General features: G+C 49.8%; 1 protein-coding gene across 5 annotated transcripts in view; it reads right to left on the bottom strand.

The window, feature by feature from the left end:
• The window catches only part of KANSL1 (KAT8 regulatory NSL complex subunit 1), a 70,104-nt gene extending 49,753 nt beyond the window's left edge, over positions 1-20,351 (bottom strand). Inside the window, exons 1-3 of one of the 5 annotated variants that reach the window (XM_071798212.1) lie at positions 20,337-20,351; positions 19,597-19,749; positions 4,354-5,740 (exon numbers count right to left, since the gene is read on the bottom strand). In XM_071798212.1, the coding sequence (XP_071654313.1) occupies positions 4,354-5,657 (1,304 nt within the window). In that variant the 5' untranslated portion in view covers positions 5,658-5,740; positions 19,597-19,749; positions 20,337-20,351. Of the gene's footprint in view, positions 1-4,353; positions 5,741-8,412; positions 12,865-13,308; positions 13,461-19,596; positions 19,750-19,830; positions 19,967-20,336 lie in introns of those variants that run through there. The other 4 variants (XM_065856038.2, XM_071798211.1, XM_065856037.2 and 1 more) reach the window with 4 other exon arrangements.
• Between the last annotated feature and the right edge of the window lie 192 nt (positions 20,352-20,543).

Below are 20,543 nucleotides of genomic sequence, written 5' to 3'. Positions count from 1 at the left end.
TATGTTCAATGTTCAGGATTTACTCTCTCTCTTCCCAACTGAAAGACACTTGAGGACCACCTCTCTTGACCAACATTTTGCAGTTGAGCAGCATGTGGATTACAGGCAATTCAGGTATGACATACGCAAGTTTTCATAAATAGCTTAAAAACAGAAGGTTAAGCACTGTGTGGTCATCAGTACCTACAAGCACAGCTAGAAGTCAAGAACTAGAAATACACCATAAAAAGCCAAGCATGTAACTGAAAAGGTTACAGAGAGTAGAGACAAACTTCTAGGATCGCTCTGCATAACGACAGTTAGCGAAACGCGTCTGTGGGCAGGAGGAAAAGTTCCCTTAGTCCCCACAGGGGCTTTGCCATCTGAATTACAGCTCCATGACGCCACAGATTTGAGAAATGCTATTTAATAGCTCTTGAGATGCAGGCTTCCTTACCATGGTCCTGCTTGAAAAATACAACTAAGGGAGGAAAAATCAGAATTTCTAAATTCTATCGCTCAGTCAACTGACGCTCAAACTGCAACTACCCCTTGAACAGCCCCTGATCCAAACGCCACACACACCCCTCTCCAACACCAGACTTCGAAACTAGTGCTGACAAAAGCACTTCTTAGTGAGAAATCCTCATTACTACTCCAAGTCCAGCAGTTCCAAAATCCAGGCACCACGATGTGACACAGCACAGGGAAGAGTGAACACACAGGCTCCAAGGCTGTGAAAGGATTTACTGCAAGGACAAACAGCAGAAGGTGCTTGGATTTCCCACTGGTAAATGAGGATAATTAAGCGTGCTCAGGCATCATGGCCACAGGCATCGTAACAACCACAGCCGAACTGAACGTGCTGTAGACACCACCTGACCCTCAGAAAAGGCGGTGCAAGAAGTTCGTCACTAGGAACTTCAGTTCACTCTCAGCAGCTTGATGTAAATGCCACCAAAACAGAGACTTTCTAGGTAAGAAACCTGAATTAAAAGATAAGTTCCAACCAAGTGATGGTTTTCACTACCTTTTCAGAGTTTTTTTTCCATGGTACACAGAGTAAAGTTGTGGATTGCAGATATTAAATCACATACCACTAACCAGCTAATGGCTACTGTGCTGCCTGACATAGGTAACTCATCAGCTAAAAGGAATTGACAAATCCTGATGAAAACAGTCTACAGTTAAATGCAAGACAGCCAAAGAATCCAACCAGCCTGAGAAAAGTAACTTCCTCCTTCTATGTATTAGTACAAGGTCACAGAAACACCAGGACTTTGCTTCTTGCTAAGCCATCCCACAGCCCCCCAGCATGGAGAGGAACTCACCTGCCCGGCTCCTGATCCCACCACACTGACAACAGCGTTTGGGCTCCTTCAAAGCAGCACCGGTTCCACTCCGCAGGCGGCTGCTGCCTGCAGGCACACCCAGCCAGAGGACCCCAGCCTGGCTCTACGCAGAGGCTCCAAACGGCCTTTGCCACCACCAAGCAGAGGCAAAGCTTCTCTTGCTCCTAACTCTGTAACCGCACATGCTTTGAAGTGACACATCAGAGGACTTCAGCTGCGAAGCAAACAGTTTTATGTTATTAATCTAAGAGCAAATGAAAAGCAACGTGGTGGTCCTCGATCCACATAAATCTAAAAATGCATCATGAACGAGGCCTGTCTGCACAAGCTTTCTTCCTCCATCAGCTGCATGAGAGTCAAGAGCACCTTGTTAAGCCAAACCCACAGCTGGCAGGGCTTCCCAACAAAGGTGTGACAATTACCTCCCTGCTTTGTTTATGCATAACGTGATGGCCTGGTTACGCACCCGAATGACAGCATCTCCTGGAGTAGGACTGCGAGTGCTTTAAAAGGACCTACCAAGCTCTGCTAGGTCCCTGACGCCACTGGAAAGACAACTCCTCAGGGAGATGCTGCTCCATAGCCAAGACCAGGCGGGCCAGAACAGTACAAATGCTTCGAAGCCTGTCCCTGACCGGATACTGATTCTGGAATGCCACCACACCAGAAAAGCTCAAAGGTCAGCTCTTATCGAAGCACGATGTAAACAAGTCTTTGTTTCTTTTGCATGCTTCTACTTGGATCCCAGAGGCAGTGACACAGCCACTTGCAGCAAGCAAGCGACAAGACACACTGTAGCATAACTCTCAGTAAAGATCCAGAGCAACCAAGGAGTTTGGGGGAAGGCAGAGGCAATACACAGACAAGGAATGCTGACTGAGGGGTGAGACAAGTTTTTACACTCAGTGGAATATTCTGTCTTGCCACCAAAATTAGAATAACCAGGGTAAAAGTCTGCCACCAGTAAGTATACTCAGCATGCTGCAAAACCCAGCCATATCTGAGCAACACTGCAAAAAGCCTTTGCTCTGCTGTGCTCACACAAACATAAAACAATGGTTCTGTACAATAAGCTGGCCCAAGGCAGCTTCCCAGTGAAAAAGTCAGTTCTTCCCCTTCCTGTCTCTTCGCACTACTTCGAAAATCATGTTTGGAAGTACTCAGATGCTTGTAGTAGCTCTTCAGGTTGACTTTAGGAACTTCGCTAACAGGCACAAAGGTGCATTCAGCCTCAACTTCAGTAATACCAGAACTCGTGAGACCCAATGTCGAAGCACTCAGGCCAACAGGACAGTCAACAGGCACAAACTCTAAACTAGGTTTGGTGGGCCTGGCCTGGATGCCATTACACACATACGCCAGCTTCTGAACCTACAGACAACAGAATAATCGGTGTGTTGTCTAGCTCTAAAATCTTTGGCTTTTTAAGAGCACTCAGGAGGCCGGGGAGTCTGAAGGCACGGCCAACACAGCGGGCAGGAAAGCCAGCACCACGTCTCTGAACACCAGACCTCCTCTCGGGACTAAGATGAGTAGCAAAGAAATTTCACTTTGCTAGGCAACACGTGAACCTATGAAACCCACAATATCAGAAACTTACTATTACTTTGGACAGAATTTTAATCGAATGTCTCTTCTAATAACAAGCATAATACCTATAAATGCAATTTTACTGCTAATCCCAATAGTAAGTTTGTGGACATTATACAACAGGAATAAAGTTACTAAACTGTCTGTTCTAACAGCACAAGGATGCTTTTATGTCCAGCCAGCAGGGATCACTAGCATCCCAAAACATGATGTGACATTTAGCCAGAATTTCATCTTCAAGAGCTGTAACGTCTGTTCATTAGCACTCATTCACGAGAGGGTGGTTTTGGAGGATGCTGAAGTTATCAAGCACACACATTGTTCACATTCACCTACCCAGTTCAGTCATTTTGCGTGACACAGCACTCGACCAGCCATTAACATTACTATGGACAACAGGATCCAAAATACATTCAGCTATTTCTCCAGAGATCTGAACAAACCCAGAACAGTGCAGGTATGCACAAGTCCTGGTGATTGTTTTTCCAGAAAGCCGCCCGCATTCCACGGAGGACCCCTGTGACTGCTGCAGGGAGCTGCTCACCAGCTGAGGTGTCAGTTCAATAGGTCCATCAGGGTGGTAGAGATCACTCACTGATGGAAGCAAGATTTTACACAGACTAGACAAACAATGTGGCTTTTTAAGATTCGTGCAACATGCTCCGATATGTACTCATAGGGAAAAATTCTTGGGTTTGGAGGAAAAATTTCCCTTCTTCCTTGACCTGTCTCAAGACCTTTTGCCTTGACAAGGATCTTCCTCTTCCACACACAAAATGACACCTAATACTTATGCAAACAGAATCCAGTTAACAACATAATTATGAGGCTGTTGTCACAATTTAATGCAACTCACAGATAAGAAGAAAATGCACAACAACAATTTCCCAGACTCAAGAAGAGAACATACTCACTTCACACTTCCACTGGCACTTCGATCAAATCCTTTCAGAGGGCTTTTTCCAGGCAGTTTGTTTAACAACAATAACAACAGAAATTCCCCTGTTGCAACTATGCTGTCAGCTACAAAGATTCAGGCTGGCCTTACTTTACATAACTGTTTTACAATAAAGATTCCCACTGTACAAAGACAAACATTTCATTTCAGGGGACAGGCCCAATACATCACGGAGAGAACTGCTCAAAGTATTTCAGGTCTGTATCTGCGGCATGCTCGCACCACTCCAGCCAGCCAGCATTTCCACAAGAACACAACTACTGTATGCACAAAGAATTTTATCTCCAATGTTGCATGTGCTGCTCAAACTAGGAAGTGTGCTGCAAACCACACCACACTAGTTTTAACAATAATTTCTTTGATCTAAGCCCATTAAAAAAAGAAGTGTTCCTACAAAAATCAGACTTTCTCATCTGCCACCTCTCACCTTGCTTTCCCCCTACCAGAGGAAAGCAAAGCATGACTGGTACTTACAGTGGTACGTGGGGTTGTTCAGGGTCTGCTTTGGTCAGCTCCTCCTCTTCAACATCTGACTCTCCTCCTGAGCTGCTGTCGGTGACATCCGAGTCAAACGCTTGTTCACTGGATCTCAAGTTGGCCACACCACTGGCCGTGAACCTCTCCAGTTCTTCCGATATTGAATCGCTCTTCAAGAAGCTGCTTAGGCCTTCTGAAGTAGCTGTCTCACTCGTGGCTTTCCTCAAGGCTGCTTCAGCTTTTCTGGTCAACATCAGCTGGCTTCGATGACTCAGGGGGTCCAAAGTTGGAAGCTTGCTTAGAGTTTTCTCCAAGAAGCCACCCAACTGCTGCTGGATGTGTCTCTCCACCTGCTTTGCCTGCACCACCTGCAAGCGCTTCTGCAGCCTGCGGGCACGGTTCTCAATGTCTGCCTGCCGCCGCAGCAACGCCCTCGTCCTCATCTCGGAGTCGAGCGCACTGTGGTGACCAACCAACAGAGAAGGCTTCTGCTCTTCCAAGTTACTGCTCCCAAAGTTGGAGTGACCAGCAACACTGGGCAACCTAGTCTCTCCACTGCCACCCTCAAGCACTCTCTGTTGCTCCACAGAATTAAGGGAAGATTTGTTTGCAGTGCTACTATTGCTAAATGGAGTTGTGTGCTCTGCATCGAGGTTTCTATGCGGAAGAGTGCAATTGGTCAACCCAGTCTTCAAGTCCCCCAATTCAGAACCTCCTGCATTATAGTCAACACCCTGGTGGGCAACAGAAGGAGGAGCACATTTCCCACCATTCAGAGAACTAGAGTTTTCACGGTCTGAACCGTTACTTTTGGCCAATTTCTTGGCCAAGCCATTTACAGGCGCTTGCGGGAGAGATGGCTGGCTATTAGTACTCATTGTTTTTAGATTCTCCAAAGTCAACTCCAACACTGGTTGCCTCCCCAGCAGATCACTTGTTTTCAAGAAGGACTGAGATAAGAGAGAGTGAGATTTAAGGACTGTCTGCTTGTTGAAGACTCCTTGCAGCTTCAGAGGCTCTTTTGAAGAAACAGATGTTACATCTGAGCAGAGATAAGAGGCCACTAGCGGCTGCAGCTTGCCCAGCTCTTCCTTCGTAGGGTTGCTTCGGAAATCTAAACCAGGATCCTCTGAAGCAAGGGCTTTCCTTTTGGTGCCGTTGGCAGCCAGGAGGATGTTGTTGGCGTTTCCGTTGCTCTCGGCGCTGCCAGGCGACAAGGTAGAGGACGGGGGAGCCAGCTTGAATCGGATGTGGTGAGCTTCAGCTGCTGCGTCAGTGAGAGCGGGCGCCATCGCAGCCATTCAGCACAGCGAGACGGGCAGCGCAGCCTCTCCCGGTGCCGGGGCCAGCTCCACCGCCTCCCGCTGCCGCCCCCGAGCGCAGCCTGCAGACAGGAAAGGAAAGCAGAAAGTCAGGCGTCGCGCTTACAGAAGACAGAACACACAACACGGACAACGGCAGCGAGACCTATCAACTTGACACTCTTGGTAAGGCCACGCAAGGTCCACGTGCAGCACAGCACCCTCCTCTCTTTGTGACCACCAGCCCTGTGCTCAGAGGAGCCATCCGGGCAACAGGCAGCTAAAACAAAAGCAGCAACACACAAGCCGGGCCTCAGGGTCTCCCAGAGCTAGTGCCTGCCGGTACCTCGCACTCCCGCCTTCCAGCCCCTTCACTGAGCACGGCAGCATCCTTCCAGGCCCCGCTTACACCTGTTCCTCAATGCCAGCAGCTCACTAACTTCATCTTGAAAATCCTTGAGCTACATTTATAAAACAGTTTTTGCTGCTTCTATTGCCAGCTCAGATGCGCTAAAAATGACGAATTAGAACTGTAACACATAACAGAGACAGAGCTTGAGGAGAGCAAATCTCCATATGCTCCAACTCTCCAGCGGCTGAAGAAATCCCACCACCCCACACCCACTGGCAACCCCGCTGCTTCCCAGAAAGCCTTGGATGTTAAGAAAGTAGCTTCCCGGTGCACATGAAACCAGCTTTCCCAGCAGCACGTTTCCAAATAAGCCAGGTGATTTCCAGTATTGCTATTCCCATTTCTCTTTTAAGAACGTGGATAAAGATTAACCCACATGCGCACCGTGACAGAGCAGTTCCACGCTCAGGCTGCAAAAGCAAGCCATGGCTTAACTCAACCAGATCAAACAGCTTAAGAGAAATAACCAAAGACGTTTCACTCACGGACACTGTAACCATTTCCCACCCCCCTCCAAGTTTCTGGTTATTTACCCGCCTTCTTTACCACTAGAAGTACCAGTGTTTTTTAATGCCCTTTTTTAAAACTGCACTCACACAGCCCACAGTTCAGGCCGTACTACAAGTTACCTTATTTTCCTTTTGCTGCTAAAGCTATTTCAATGTAAATTTAATAATAAAAATTTGCCCTGATCTCTTGCTTGATATGCCAATCCTCTAATTTCATGTAAATTTACATCAGCCTGTCATAGCTGTTCATCAATGCATTCCAATGTCCAAATGAATATGACACTTTACATGAAAAGTGAGAATTATCTAAAGTTTAAATACATTGAATGAGCACAACCGAGCAGTCAGTTTTGCTTCCAGCCTGGTTCAGCTGCACCAGTCGCTTCCCCACAACAAGGGAACACAGACAGACAGCAGGGCTGAAAGACATGAAGCACTAAACCCTGAATTTTTGTGAAAAGGCAGAGATGAGTTAGAGAAACAAACCCATACCCCACGGAGGGAAGGCCCACAGGACAAGCTCAGTGTCATTTGCTTGGTTTGGTTTCCAATGAGCGGGTACAGTGGCCAACTGGCACGCTCACCAAACGCAGTCTTGCTAATTAACTCTCTCACCAAACACAGTCAGGTGACACAGAGGAAAAGGCAGGGGAGAAAGGACGCACACAGAGGAACTAATAAAAATGGGTTTTAAGCTATTGTAACAGAAGTACACGGACACCAGAGACAGGTTCAGACTTCGGAAGTTCCCCGATGGCAGAACTTAAGTGTATTTTGTAACCAACTACACCTTGTCCTTACTGAAAAAAGGATAACTGCATTCCTAACAATTACTGCATGCTGACTGAAAATGGCTTTTAGTCACAGTTTGGGTCCATATAGACCTTTCGTAAGTAATGATTACCGGGGGGTGGGAGGGGGAGAAGGAACGTGCAAGGAAGTTTCTACTTGTAGCTAAAACGCCCTTGGGAGAGGAGGGAGGAACCCTCAGAATAAAGGACCTGCCCACTCCAGCCTCCTACCAGGAGCCTCACAACAGAGACACTACACTAGGAATGACTGTTCTCAACAGGAGCTCTCAGTTCTGCAGAAATACATTGGTCTGTCTTCCAAAGGAAGGCTCTGGATCAGTGCTCTTCACCACAGCACTGCAAGATACTGAGAGCAGCTTAGAAAATACACATATTGCAAAAAAAGCAGAAAAACCTGCGCTTGGTCCTCAATGCAATGATTCTTCACGAACATCTCTGCACCGCAGCCGTTTATGAGTTTACCTAGGCTGAAGAGTATTTTAGAATAAATTTGTAGGTCATCAACTTTAGTTAAATTAGCAGAAGTAGGAAACAGAAGCAGGAAACAGAAGCAAAACTTTCACACTGCCTTTTCCTCCAGTAAGTGTTAGGAAACTCACTTGAAAAAGAAAATCCTCCTACTAAGCTACTGCTCTAGATGCCTTTTGTTATCACCTTTCAACATTTTATGGTTTTAAGGTGGATGTCTGTCAATTCAGAGAGAGATTTACATGAGAACTAACTCTCAAAGCTTTAATTAAGGAAACATGACAGGCAAGTACAGGACGATAAACTTATTGATAAGCCAGCAATCACGTGCAGTTTGGCAGACCGTATACTTATACTGACCTACATAAACAAGCTTTTTTTTAATATGTTAAGAACACATAGAAGAACAACAGATTTTTACAATATATACACAAGTACCTTACACATATACTAACACTACAGACTCGCACCTAATCTCTCTGGGAAAAATAAGGATTTTAAGAACATGCCAGCAAACGGTACTTATGCACTAGAGCCAGTAAGAACGACATTACCGAGCTCTGCTTTTACGGTCTCTCTTTCGCACCAGGAGCCCTCACGATCTAAATAAACCGCTCTGGTTTCCACCGCAGGTCCGCGGGAGCGGGAACACTTCCGGCCGGCTCTCCAGACAGCGACGCGAGGCCTCCTCCTGACAAGGATCCTCTCTTACGCCTGGGAACTCTCATTGGATACAAACAAATCAAATCAGTCGTGTAATGTGATGGCAGAGAAGGTTTTATCAATACGATGTCAGAAGGAAAAACAAAAGCCACAAAGCAAGGTAACTGTCATCCCCACAATCAAAATGCTGGAAAGTTGAATAATTTTAAGCAAGAATGTCTTCACCTGGAAAATGAAGTGGCTGTAGATAAAAACACCCACTGCTGCTAAGCTACTCTTGAGAACAAAGTTGTCCTTTGCAGTAAAAAACAAATAAAGTGGTTTAAAAACCAGTAACGGGGCATTTGCAGCAAGAGGCAGCCGGACAGACAGAGGAAAAAAAGTGTCCTTGTGACATCCAGGGCTCCCCCCGCCGAGTATCAGAAAGATTCTGTTTTTCTTTCGCATAATCTGGGCAAGGTGCCCAGGAAATATGAAAACCTGAACTCAGGACTCAGGGAGCAAGTCAAACAAAACACAGAATTGCCTTTTAACTGTAAAGACACATTTTCATTCACTAGGTGTGGTCGGACCTCATCCAGACCTTTGTTCAAAAGCATACAATTGTTACTAAAACTTTTAAACCTCCCTGCCCCCAAAACTGTACCACTTGAGCACTTCATATTTTAAAACAAGGCACAGACTATCCCTACAAGAAGTCTTTCTAGAGTGCCTTGCGTTAACTGGCTATGTCCTCAAGAGGAAATAGCAGAACAGAAAGGAGCAGAATCCAGTGCCTCCAACCGCTAGATCCCTGCCCAATCTGACACACTGGTCTCCAGTCGAGTTTAATACCTTGTTTTGAATGGAGCTCCCAACACAGCTCTCCAGGACACATCTGCCCAGCCAACTGCAGACCTCAGCCACACGACTGCACGACCCAGCTGAACACAGGGGAGCACAAACTCCTGAACAGAGACACTCGTTTAACAGGTGATGTTCAACCACACATCACAGGTTCCTTTTTATGGGCCGTAACTACAGCCTGAACTCAGTTTGCTTTTCTCATTTAGTGTAAGGCAACTTCACGGTCACTCTTCCCGTGGTAACCTCTGTCACTGCAGACCTCAACAGGAGGTTATGAACATTTCAGAGACCGGACTCCTAATGTTTGATAAAGACTTCTCTTCTTCAGCTTTAAGATCCGCCTTCTGCTAGTGCCTCTGAGGCCTGCAGCAGCTCCTGATACGGAAGTATATATTATTAAACTTCAACGCTTGTCTTTTTGCCAAATCTGCAAAACCTAAGTTTGCAGGAACGAACAGATGAGGATGCGGCCTGTTCAGGCTGAGAGCTACTACCATTTCCTCTCTTCAGATGTGATTTTTTAAACCCTTTTTCCTGATTTTATTAGGTAAACAGCAGAGTTTCATCATTAAATTCAGGTACTGCGCCGTGAAAACTTTGTCCTCCAGAATTAAGTCTTCACAGCTATTAGCAGATCCCATTTCGCAGTTTGTCTCATTCTCCAAACCGAATTATACTTTGGCAGCCGTCTGCTAACAGTGGTTCACGGGGGGCGGTGCACACTTATTTTCTAACTTTATTTGAAACATGAACAGCAACTTATCCAAGCTGTCCTCTTCCAAAAACACAGGTCTGAACTCAGGCCGAAGAGGACATGTGCAACATTTAATGGAATTATGTTTACTCAGGTTCGGCATCACCAGGACTCTTGCTGATTTGAGTATGACAACTTCTTGCTCATCTGAGAAGAAACAGAAAGCCTTTATCCCAATTTAAATGTTCTGTTACAGAAAACTGAGACCTTGAAGACCCAGCTGAATGGCGATTTACAAAGCTGGGAAAGATTCCTGCTGAAAGCCTTGCTGCTTTTCATTCCAGATAGACATTGTATTCCTGGAAGTTATGAGCAGGGACACGGTATTTATAAAATGCACAACGGAAATGGTGTTTCTCAGATCACCTGCCATTCTGACCACCCAATGCTGAGGCTCTTTTTAATGAAATGATAAATACTTTGAACAGAGGCATACGTGCAGAACTTACCTATTATTTGCTCTAATCAGTATGTGAGCCACCTGAGACACTTCTGCTGAATTGCATTCCCATTTAGCCAGAAGTTGGTCCACCTGTTTCCTACATAGTCCAGTAAAAGACCAAACTAACAAAATGCAAAATTGGGTGCTGTTAAATGAGCGTGGGCAGAGATAATCCTGACCTACTCTCACAAAAACAGTTACAGAAAAACCTAATTTTCCAGAAAAGGAAAATTCGATGGAAGGGGAGTGGGGGGAGGCCCACAAACCAGAACACAAGCTGCTCGCCCTTTCTCCACCTCTCCCCAAGCTTTACCCTTTCACTGCCTCCGTAGGACCTAACAAGTCCCCAGGCCTTATCTTTACATTGCTATACATTAAGTCTTATCCTCCCTGGAAAAGTCTTTCAGGTTCCTAAGGACACACACCACTTGCTGCCTGAGCAGAAGAAGGGTGGAGTGCTAAAACTCCAGAGTCTTTGTTCAGAGTGTTCATTAGATAATGGCAAAACACAGTTACAAACAGGGCCAAAGGAAGTGACTTTGGTCAAAGAACTACTCAGTTTTCACCCTGGACTTGCGCGATGTCAGAATTTCATCAGCTCTCCAGTTACCGTATGATCTCTTGAGAGCAAATCAGACTCAAATACAGCATTAAAAAAAAATAAGGCAAAAAAGAAGGGGAGGGAAATGAGCATAAAAGAAACACAGAGTCACATCTGCCTGGTCATCTCCTGCTTTATCACCTCTGAGGGAATGCAAGTTATCCTCATTGCTAAATCATTACAAATCAGCTGTAACAGTATCATAAGCAAGTTCCACCACTAACCATTCCTGCAGCCTATCAATCCACTGAGCCTCACACAGCTGTGCTGCCCAAAAATAAAAAAAGCCCTCCTGCGCCAAAAACCACCCGCCCCACCGCGCACGGGCCCATCTCGGGTGTGTGTGCCCACCTCCTGTGCGTGTGCGCCCATCCCATGTGCGCGCCCATCCCGTGTGCGCGTGTGCCAGGCCAACAACAGACACCTCGGGAGGGAAAACCAAGTTGCCGCGGGATCCTGGTCCCACGGGCAGCTCAGGGCCTTCCCAGCTTCACCTTTACAGCCCCTGCGTCCACTCCGCTGCTTCTTCTCCTTCGGTGACTTAAAAGGCTGCTGGCTTCTCAATTAAAGAAATAATCAGAGTGAACAACATTGCTACCTGCACCACTCCTGTTCCAGAATAAAATTTCAAGAAGACTACACTAAAGCAGGGGAAGAGCATCAGAGGCTCCTCCATGAAAACAAAGGCTATAAAAAGGACAAATAGGGTTTCAAAGAGAAAACGTTTCTATAAAAACAGATCCTTGGATTCCTAACTACGGCAGAGGTTTAGTCACACACACGTAACATCCCAACCGCTCCCCTCAGGCGCTCCATATCCCCGTTGTCAGCAGGACCACGGCTGAAGCGCTCTCCTACTTTCCTACCTCGGAGAAATGGGCTTTTACCTCACCTTATTTTTAGAGGCACAGATCACACTGTACACAACACATGACATGATGTAACTGTGAACACAGACATGGCCCAAGCCAGTTCAAAATGTAATGGTCAGTCAAAACAAATAAAAAACCTGCAGCTCCTCACATATCCTGACTGGTTACATAGAAAACTACAGTTTGTCATTCAAGTGCATTTTACGTAACAGGCAATATAATCTCTAGTACCTGCACACAAATTTAACAAGCAGAGAGATGACACCTCGGTTTGTAAAAATGGTCTGGGTGGGTCTTTTTTTGTAGAAAACAAAGCTAATTTTCAAAAACTTTGGCCGCTGTATTCTTCCTTTTACATGACCCCGATTTATAGCCAAAAGGAGGCAAATTTCTGGAAGATGCTAATCCCGTGATGGAAATAAACACACGTACGGATCACGGAAAGCATTTCAGGATAGCTGTGCTCTTCCAGCTTGTTTTGAGAAAAATAATTCCGGATCGGCAGGGCCGGTTCGGAGAACAAAACAAAAAAGAAAATAAATACAGGAAAATGGTTTAGCAGCTCAAACCCACATGAAAAAAATACGTTATTTTATATACCCCCAGAGAAGGCGGAAAGCGCCCCGTGACACATCCTGGGTTCCCACACGCAGACACCGGTGACAGCGCCGGGAGCCGCCGGGACTACCGGAGCCCCCTACGGTCACGTTTCCCGGGCAGATCCGGGACAGAGGAGCTGCTCCCGTACACGCGTTAAGGTTATGCAATTTTTGGTTTTTTCTGTTTACTTTTAAAACTTCGCGTGTCCCCCCTACAGGCTCGGGAGGGGCGACACCCCCCCCGCCCCGCGGGCCCTCCCGGGGGAGCGGGCCCAGGCTCCGCCGCCGCGGCACCGCCGCCCACGTGACGGGCCCCGGCCCGGCCCGGCGGGACCCCGCCGCCCACCCGGGCACCAGCAGGGCGGAGATTTCAATTTAAAGTGGCGCCATTCCCCCCACCCCGCCCGAGTCAGCCGCAGCACCGGGGGCGGCGGTGGGGGGAAAATGGGCCGCAGGGTCAGCCCGTCCCCGGTTCCCCCACCACGACCCCCGCACTTTCCCCAGCACCGAGGGAGGGGGGGGAAAGGGTGCGGGGGAGCCACCTCCCGCCGGGCGGAGAAGTTGGGGCGCGGCGGCCGCCCCGCAGCGGGGCCCGGCGGGGCGCGGCGGCGCTAACAAAGGGGCGGCTGGGGAGGCGCGGGGCGCGTAGCGGCGCGGGGCGAGCAGCACCTACCACGTGACGAGCGGCGAGCGCGGTCCGGGCGGGCTCGGCCCCCCACAAAATGGGCGCAGTTTGCAAACAAGCCCCGGCCGAGGAGCAGCCGCGGCGCCGCAACCGGGGCGGGCGCCGCCAGCCCCGGCCGCAGCCCCGGCGCCCCCCCCCGCCCGCTCGGGCCCGCCCCGGCGGCAGGGGGGATGGGCTCGCCCGTCTCCCTCGGCGGGCGCAGAGCGGCGACCGCAGTCCGGGCTGGGGCGGGCGGGGGGGGGGGGAAGCGGCCCCCCCACCCCCGGCTCGGAGCGCTGGGCGGCGGCGGGGCGGGCCCGGCGAGCGGCGGAGCGGACGCTGCGGCGCTTTTCTTCTTCCCCCCGCTCCCCCCCGCTCCGGGCGAGCGCGGCGGCGGCGCGGCTCGGAAAATGGCGGCCGGGCTCCTTCTCTGCCCTCCCCCTCCCGTCAGCCGGAGAATGCACCGGCGGGGGGGGGGAAGGAGGAGGGGGACGCCGCAGCGCCCCACCTGGCTGCCGCGCGCACCGCGTCCGCCGCCCGCCCGCAGCCAGGGGGCCCCGCCGAGCTCCCGCCGCGCGGAGGAGCTGCAGTGCGGGAGGGGCGTCCGCCGCCGGGGGGGGAGCACAGGGGCGGGGCGGACTCGTCGCCTTTTGTCCGGCCGCCGCGTACGCCGCTGTGGGCGGCTGCTTCCCTACCGCCGGCCGCCAGGGGGCGCCCGCCCCGCAGCGCGCAGGCGCATTCGGCCCCGCTGAAGGGCGGGGCTCCGCGGCACCGCGCGGGGCACGCCGGGAGGTGTAGTCCCCGCACACGCTTCCCGCCACGTGCCGCCGCGGGCCCGGCCGAGCCGCGGAACCTTGTCCCGCTGCTGCTGCCGCTGCCGCCCTGCTGCTGCCGCTGCCCCGCTGCTGCTGCCCTGCTCAAAACCAATACTTTTCGATATCCCTGCAGAAAAGCTTCCACCGTTTTAAGTGGCTGCCCCACAAAACAATACATCTCCCTCTTCCATCTCCATCTGCAGTCCCAGGAGCTTTTTACTGGCTCATTTCACATTTCCTCTGTCAGACTCTCCAGTTTTACCCCCCAAAAATTCTGCTCAAGAGTCCCATTTAAGTCCCTAAATCCAGAGTACCCCAAAACACCCAAAGCCAGCATAGCTCCGAGAAGCGTTACTGCAAAACGCAGCCCTGGCCGCACGGCCCCCTGGCGCATCGGTCCCGACGGCTCCCGCGCTCCCGCTGCCACCAGCGCCAACCACTCTGCAGCAACCGCCGCAAGGAGATCCTGGGCTGGCAGCCTCAGGAGCGCGACCTGCACCCCAGCAAACAGGGTTTCTCAAACCACCATAAGGACGCTCTCACAGCCCTGTGACAAATTCTATCTCGCTACATGCACACAACATGCTGAGAGGCAGCAGAGGCGGAAAGAAAAAAAGTGCGACTGCAGCAGCTATTTCACCTCTTCGACCTTCAGTTTTGCCACTTGCGTGAGGGTAAGGCCGATCGATCCCTGTGCGCTGGAGCCAAGGGGTGCACGTTCAGCATGACGTCCCAGTTGAGACAAAACCGCTCAGTATCACTGCCAGGCAAAAGCACTCTCCTGCTCAGGCGAGCCTGCGTGTCAATTTTGATTTGATATCTATTGCAGACAGCTGGTTACTTTCCCCTCGCTATAGCTGTGCTGCCTCTACAGTGGGAATGCAGTTATGCCAATAAAAAAGCACTTTATACCATTATTTGTCTGCAAAGGGAAAAAGCTACAGCAGTGCATGCTGTGATACACCATGAGAGAGTAGTCTTTGCCCTAGGGACCTGGCTTTAGAGCAAAAAATAACAGTTGTACTGTCTCGACTGCAGAATGAGGTGAAACTTATGATACAATTTCCATAGCCAGTATGAGCAATCCTGATCTGGATTATGCAGCACATGCAGGCAAGTTTTTCTTCCTCCTCTTGCTTCAAATCCTACCACCGCAAAAGCAGACGAACAATGCTCCCCTCCCTGAAAAAGCATTTAATACTATTTGGTCTTTAAAATACAACATAGCACTTAACAAATCTTGCCACGGAATTGTGATTACAGCTGGTTTTGGGATCAGGAAATCCATGGGCAACACACTGCATTATTCTTTTCAAGGGCCACCTTGAAGGCCACCTATGAACACCAGGTATCCAGCTGCAGCAATTTCATGCAGTACCTTGGAAAGAGAAAAAAGGTCTCAGGACCTGGAACAGGGCTTTAAGTCAACGATGAAACAGTGCCAAAAAGGACATCAGGACAGTGTTATCAGCAACCCCACATCCAGCACAGAACCAGGTCACAGGGAGAATATATTATATTCCTAAGGGTAACAGACACACCGCTTCTGAAAGATGGTCGCATCATGAAATCCTACAGCAGCTTCATGCTTTCCCCGATCCATCCCTCCCCACCACACTTGGGCAGCTCTTCAGGAAGCCAGGACACAAGACCGCACAGCATCGCAAATACCTATGGCTTTTTTTTCCCCTCCACATTGTGCAGAAAGGCCCAACCTCCCGAAGTCCTCGTGGGAACTTCTGTTTGTACCAGTGTGAGGAATACAGTGAAGTATTTTCCAAAGAAGAACAGCAAGCTAAGTACTCACAGTAAAGCACCCTCAGTTTTTAAGCTGTTAGTCTAGCTGGGGGCCAGTAGCCAGGTTTTATCAACTTGCAGAGGGTAAAGCACCCAAATGTACATTTAGTTATAACCCTGCATCATGTAGGTCCCCATCAATTGCCAACAGTATTATCACGTTGGCTTAGATCCATCCAAAACACACATATGAAACTGCACAAGAGGTACAAGAATAAGCCTCAGACGCTATCAGTTTTCTTGGGTATTTGCTTAAGATCCACCACGATGGCAGGAATTAAGGCAATGCTTCTTTAGGGAAATCAGTATGCTTTGTGCAGAGCACACTATATGTTCCCAGACATTTAATGATAGAAGTGGTAAAATAAAACACCCATGAATAGCAGAATAAGTTAGGTGATGGCACACATTTAAAAGTTGCACTGCTTTCATTTCAGGTTATAGGTAGTTATATCATGGGAAAAGAGGAGGCAAAAAAAGAAAAAAGGGGAAGGAGAAGAAGGGGAAACGTGATCCTACACTATGTAAAAGCCCATGTCTTATAAAACCATGAGACATACGCTCACTGAGTTTTAGGGGAAAACCCTTTCAAATCTCAAGTCTGAAAAACACTTCATGGGTTTTATATAGTTAGAGCATAGACATTTCACACTTGTGCTTCCACTGCTACCAGTGACATTCAGTTCCACTGTCTGACAAACAAAGTAAATCAACCAGTTTTCACATAAAGAAAAGTTACAGGAATTAGGAACCCAGCAACTGGTAACAAGCACAGTTACGCTACCGGCAGCACGGGGCTGGGAGGGAGACCAGATTCATACCTGCTGCGCAGCTCAACCTCTCCTCCGCCTTCCAGCTGTGAAGTCTTGATGTACTTTACTCACGAGTCATGGCTAAGGCTCACAGAACATCTTCATAGATTCAACTTGCACCAAATCCTGCACCCCACACTCCCTCTCATGAGTCAGCAGCAAACCTGAGACCTCCCACGACTCCCGTCGCTGCTGACACTGGGATGCAAAAGCCTCTGCCACAAGCAAGATGAACACCGGTTTTAAGAGCCACTGTCTGTTAACTAACATTAGAGGCCTCTTTTTCACATAGCTTTTCTCAGATTCACTGTCAGTAGAATCAGTTTCTGTTTCTGCTGTGTGGCACTCAGAACAATTCTATTGCTGTTTGGATTTCCCAACTCCAGGAAAAAAAAAATACTGCTCTATTGGTAGCTGCTTATTGTTCAGTTTAATCCCAAACTAAAGCAGCAGTTTAACCAGATCACAACATAGCCAATAACCAGGATAAGAGATTATTTACTCTGGTCATGCTCTGGTCATGCACCTAGCACCTTGAGATCAGAGCTCTGCTCTGAGAGCTTCTGTTCCAGAGATAACACAATCTGCAAGTCTCTGAGCCCCAACTTTCAGGGCTTCACACGAATTCCTCAGTCCTGGCCAAATTCACCTGCCTTCAAACCCTCAGCAGCACGGGCAGGCATCAAACATCATAGGCGGAAAAAGCCAAGTCCCTACATGCTATCCTTATCAAAAACACTTACTATGACAAGCCTAGTGCAGGAGAACTGCAGGGAAGCGGCGGCGAGAGTAAAAAGGCGGCGAGTCCCCCATTTCTGTGGCCGCACCACAGCACAGAGGGCTCCAGAGCAGCAGAGTCTGCCAGTTTTCTTATTGCACCCATTAGATGAGAAGGACTAGGCCAACCTTCCTGCTCCTCCGCTCTCAGAAACCCTCCGTCCCCTCTGAGAATTTGCAGGTAAAGAGCTTTATAAAACTTAAGGGCAATAACAGAGTTGCTCTCTTCTATGATGAAAAAGCATTGCAAGCTGTCACAATAATACTAGGCACTAGAGTTTGAGTCGAAGTCAGCATACAGGATACAAAAGCACTCAAATACATATTAATCAGAGGCTTAAAGCAATTGGCACGGGAAGAGATGACACACTCATACATTCAAAAAACCACGGTCCAACTAGATCTTGCCACAAGAAGTAAACACCTCTACATGTAAATGCTGAGTGGATGTGACAGTCCGACACATCCTCCTCAGCAGACTCAGGTGTGACCCGCTGCCACAGCACAGCTCCTGACAGCCCGTGGGAAGCAGAAAGGACACAGCGTTACCCTCCCCCGTACCCATCCCTGACCCTCTCCATTCCAGAGCACAGGTGCCTTCAGCCTCCTGGCAAGTGCAAAGCAACAGCGCTCTCTCCAGCAGCCAGGCAGTGACACTCTCTCCATTTCACAATGGCTTGAACACTTACATTTTACTCTTTTACTCCTCCAGGTTTTCCAGACTGAAGCACAGGCTAACGAGCTTACATTTTACATCAGAACATTTTGTTAGAGCAATACCACCACGGACTGCTGTAGACCCTCATTAGTTGGCATTTGCACCAGCAGACAAGACCCAAGGGCCACGCCAGTATCCATAGGGGTGTCAAGCTCCACACAGCCATATACTAAACCCCCATTTAGCCAATACATCAGCCTCTGGCACTCTGAAAACAAGGACCAGTTTCCAGATAAATTACCTGCTGACTTCCTGCCACTTCCAGCAGGAGTTGTTAGAACACAGACTTCCAAGAAATTTAGTGATAACCTCCAACATCTGTAACAGGGAGCGTTAATTCCTTTTTAAAACCTACACAACAACTTATTGTTACTATGTATATGCAGAATAACAGCCTTTACAGTTGTGTTAGCCAGCTGGAGATCAGATACCGGAGCAGATTTTTCCAAGGTCAGTGTGAAAGGGCTCAGTAAAGATTTTCAGTGTTCCCATTACAAGGGAATTTGTCCAAATTCAGCCTACATAATTGACATAAAGTCAGGCTGCTTTGTCTTGTAGATTTACAAAAAGAGGGAAATATCCTTTTCTTTAGCACTTCCCTTTAGGTTTTATGTACCTTCACAGAACTTGATTGCTGTACCCAAGTGTTTAGGACACAATTCTAAACCTGTAATAACATTAGCAAGATGAGATGACTTTTCAAAATAAGTATTAGCAATCCCTTGCTGCCTTCCACTCCAGACCCAGAATCACTAAGGCCACTTTACACACGGGGAAGGAAGCCAAGGCACGGAAATGTGAGCATGAAAACCCAGGTTTACACTTTAAGTTTTCACAGGACAAAGCTACAACCATCCTGGCAGGCACACGCAAAACTCTCTAAATCTTATAAATACATATATAAGCCAGATTACATGAACAAGTAAAAAGGATCTGATTGATGTGGTTTAAGAACACAAGCAATAAGGTAAAAAAAAACCAAACAACCAAAAGTAGATCGTTCCTTTTCTGGGCGTCACACCTTGATGCCTCGATACTGTTGCACACAAGGACAAGTAATACCAGGAAATACCTAACACACGCTCTCAAGGGGAGGCTACACATCATTCCCTACATACGGGCAAGGAAATGGTTTTGGAAACACCCTGTACACACACGGGATGAGAATCCACATTTTCAGCTGTATTCCCAAACCTCCATTTTAAAGTTACACATTAATCAAGAAACTACATGCATGGCTCCAGATTCATCCCACACCGTCAGAACTAAAACACTGCCCGCAAACGCAGCTCCGTGTGCCCGACCTGGCCAGCGCAGCGGCGCCGAGACCCAGAGCTTGGCCTCACCAGTGGGGAAGGGGAAGAGCGGGACACCGTACCTCGCCGGGCATCTTGGCCAGGCCCATCCTTGCCACCTGCGGTCCAGGCAGTCAGCACGGGGGGGACGGCCTCTGGATCCTTCCAGCCTCTGCCGACGCCTGCGAGGTCCAGAAGTTTCTTATTGATTTATTTGAGGTGAAAAAATCTGGGGCCTGGGGATAAAAAAAAAAGGGCTGTCAGCAGAGAGGGGGCAGAGCCCACACAAGCCCGGCTCTTCCAGACCCCCCCCTTACCTCCATCCCGCCCCGGGCCGGCCGACGGGGACAGGGCCCGGCGGCGCCCGCAGGCCGGGGGCGCGGGGGGCTCCCACCCCCGGATCCTTCTAGAAGCCCCTCCAGGCCCGGCCTCGCTTCCCCAGGCTAAAATGGAGGCCAGGGGCGGGAGGGGTGGGGGGGTCCCCACTCCGCACGGAGCCGGCCCGGCCCCCCCGGGCAGCGCGGCGGGGCGGAGCTCTCCCTGGCGCCCCGGGCCCTGCGGTCGGGCCGCCCCCCCTGCGGCGAGCCCCGGCCGCCAACTTGCCCGGGCGACCGCGGGAGGCGCCGCTCCCCCCCCCCCAGCCCCGCCGCGGCCCGGCCCCCACAGTCAAGTTGCGGGACCACGGCGGGGAGAGGCAGCGCGCGACCCGGCCTGGCGCGACCCGCGGGCGAAGCGCCGCGGGCGAAGCGCCCCGGACAGACCCCCCCCCCGCTGCGGACCTCCCGGGCCGCCCCGCACGGACAGCACCGCACCCCACACCTACCTGCGCCGCTCAACCAGCCTTGAAGTGGGCACCTTCCGCCCTCCCCCGTCTCCATTGGCTGAACGTGGGGCATGGGCTCGCTCTATTGGCCGCCGACACGTCAGTCAGCGCGGGCGGGGCGGGGCGGGCGGTGATTGATGCGGTGCCGCGGCTCGCCCCCTGCCCGGGACCCCCCGCATGCCCCTGCTCCGCGTCCCTGGGACCCCC

The sequence above is a fragment of the Patagioenas fasciata genome, chromosome 22 (genome assembly GCF_037038585.1).
Source record: "Patagioenas fasciata isolate bPatFas1 chromosome 22, bPatFas1.hap1, whole genome shotgun sequence".
Classification (NCBI taxonomy): Eukaryota; Metazoa; Chordata; class Aves; order Columbiformes; family Columbidae; genus Patagioenas; species Patagioenas fasciata.
The sequence above is the reverse complement of the archived record's forward strand: the minus strand, read 5'-3'. Positions and strand labels throughout refer to the sequence as shown.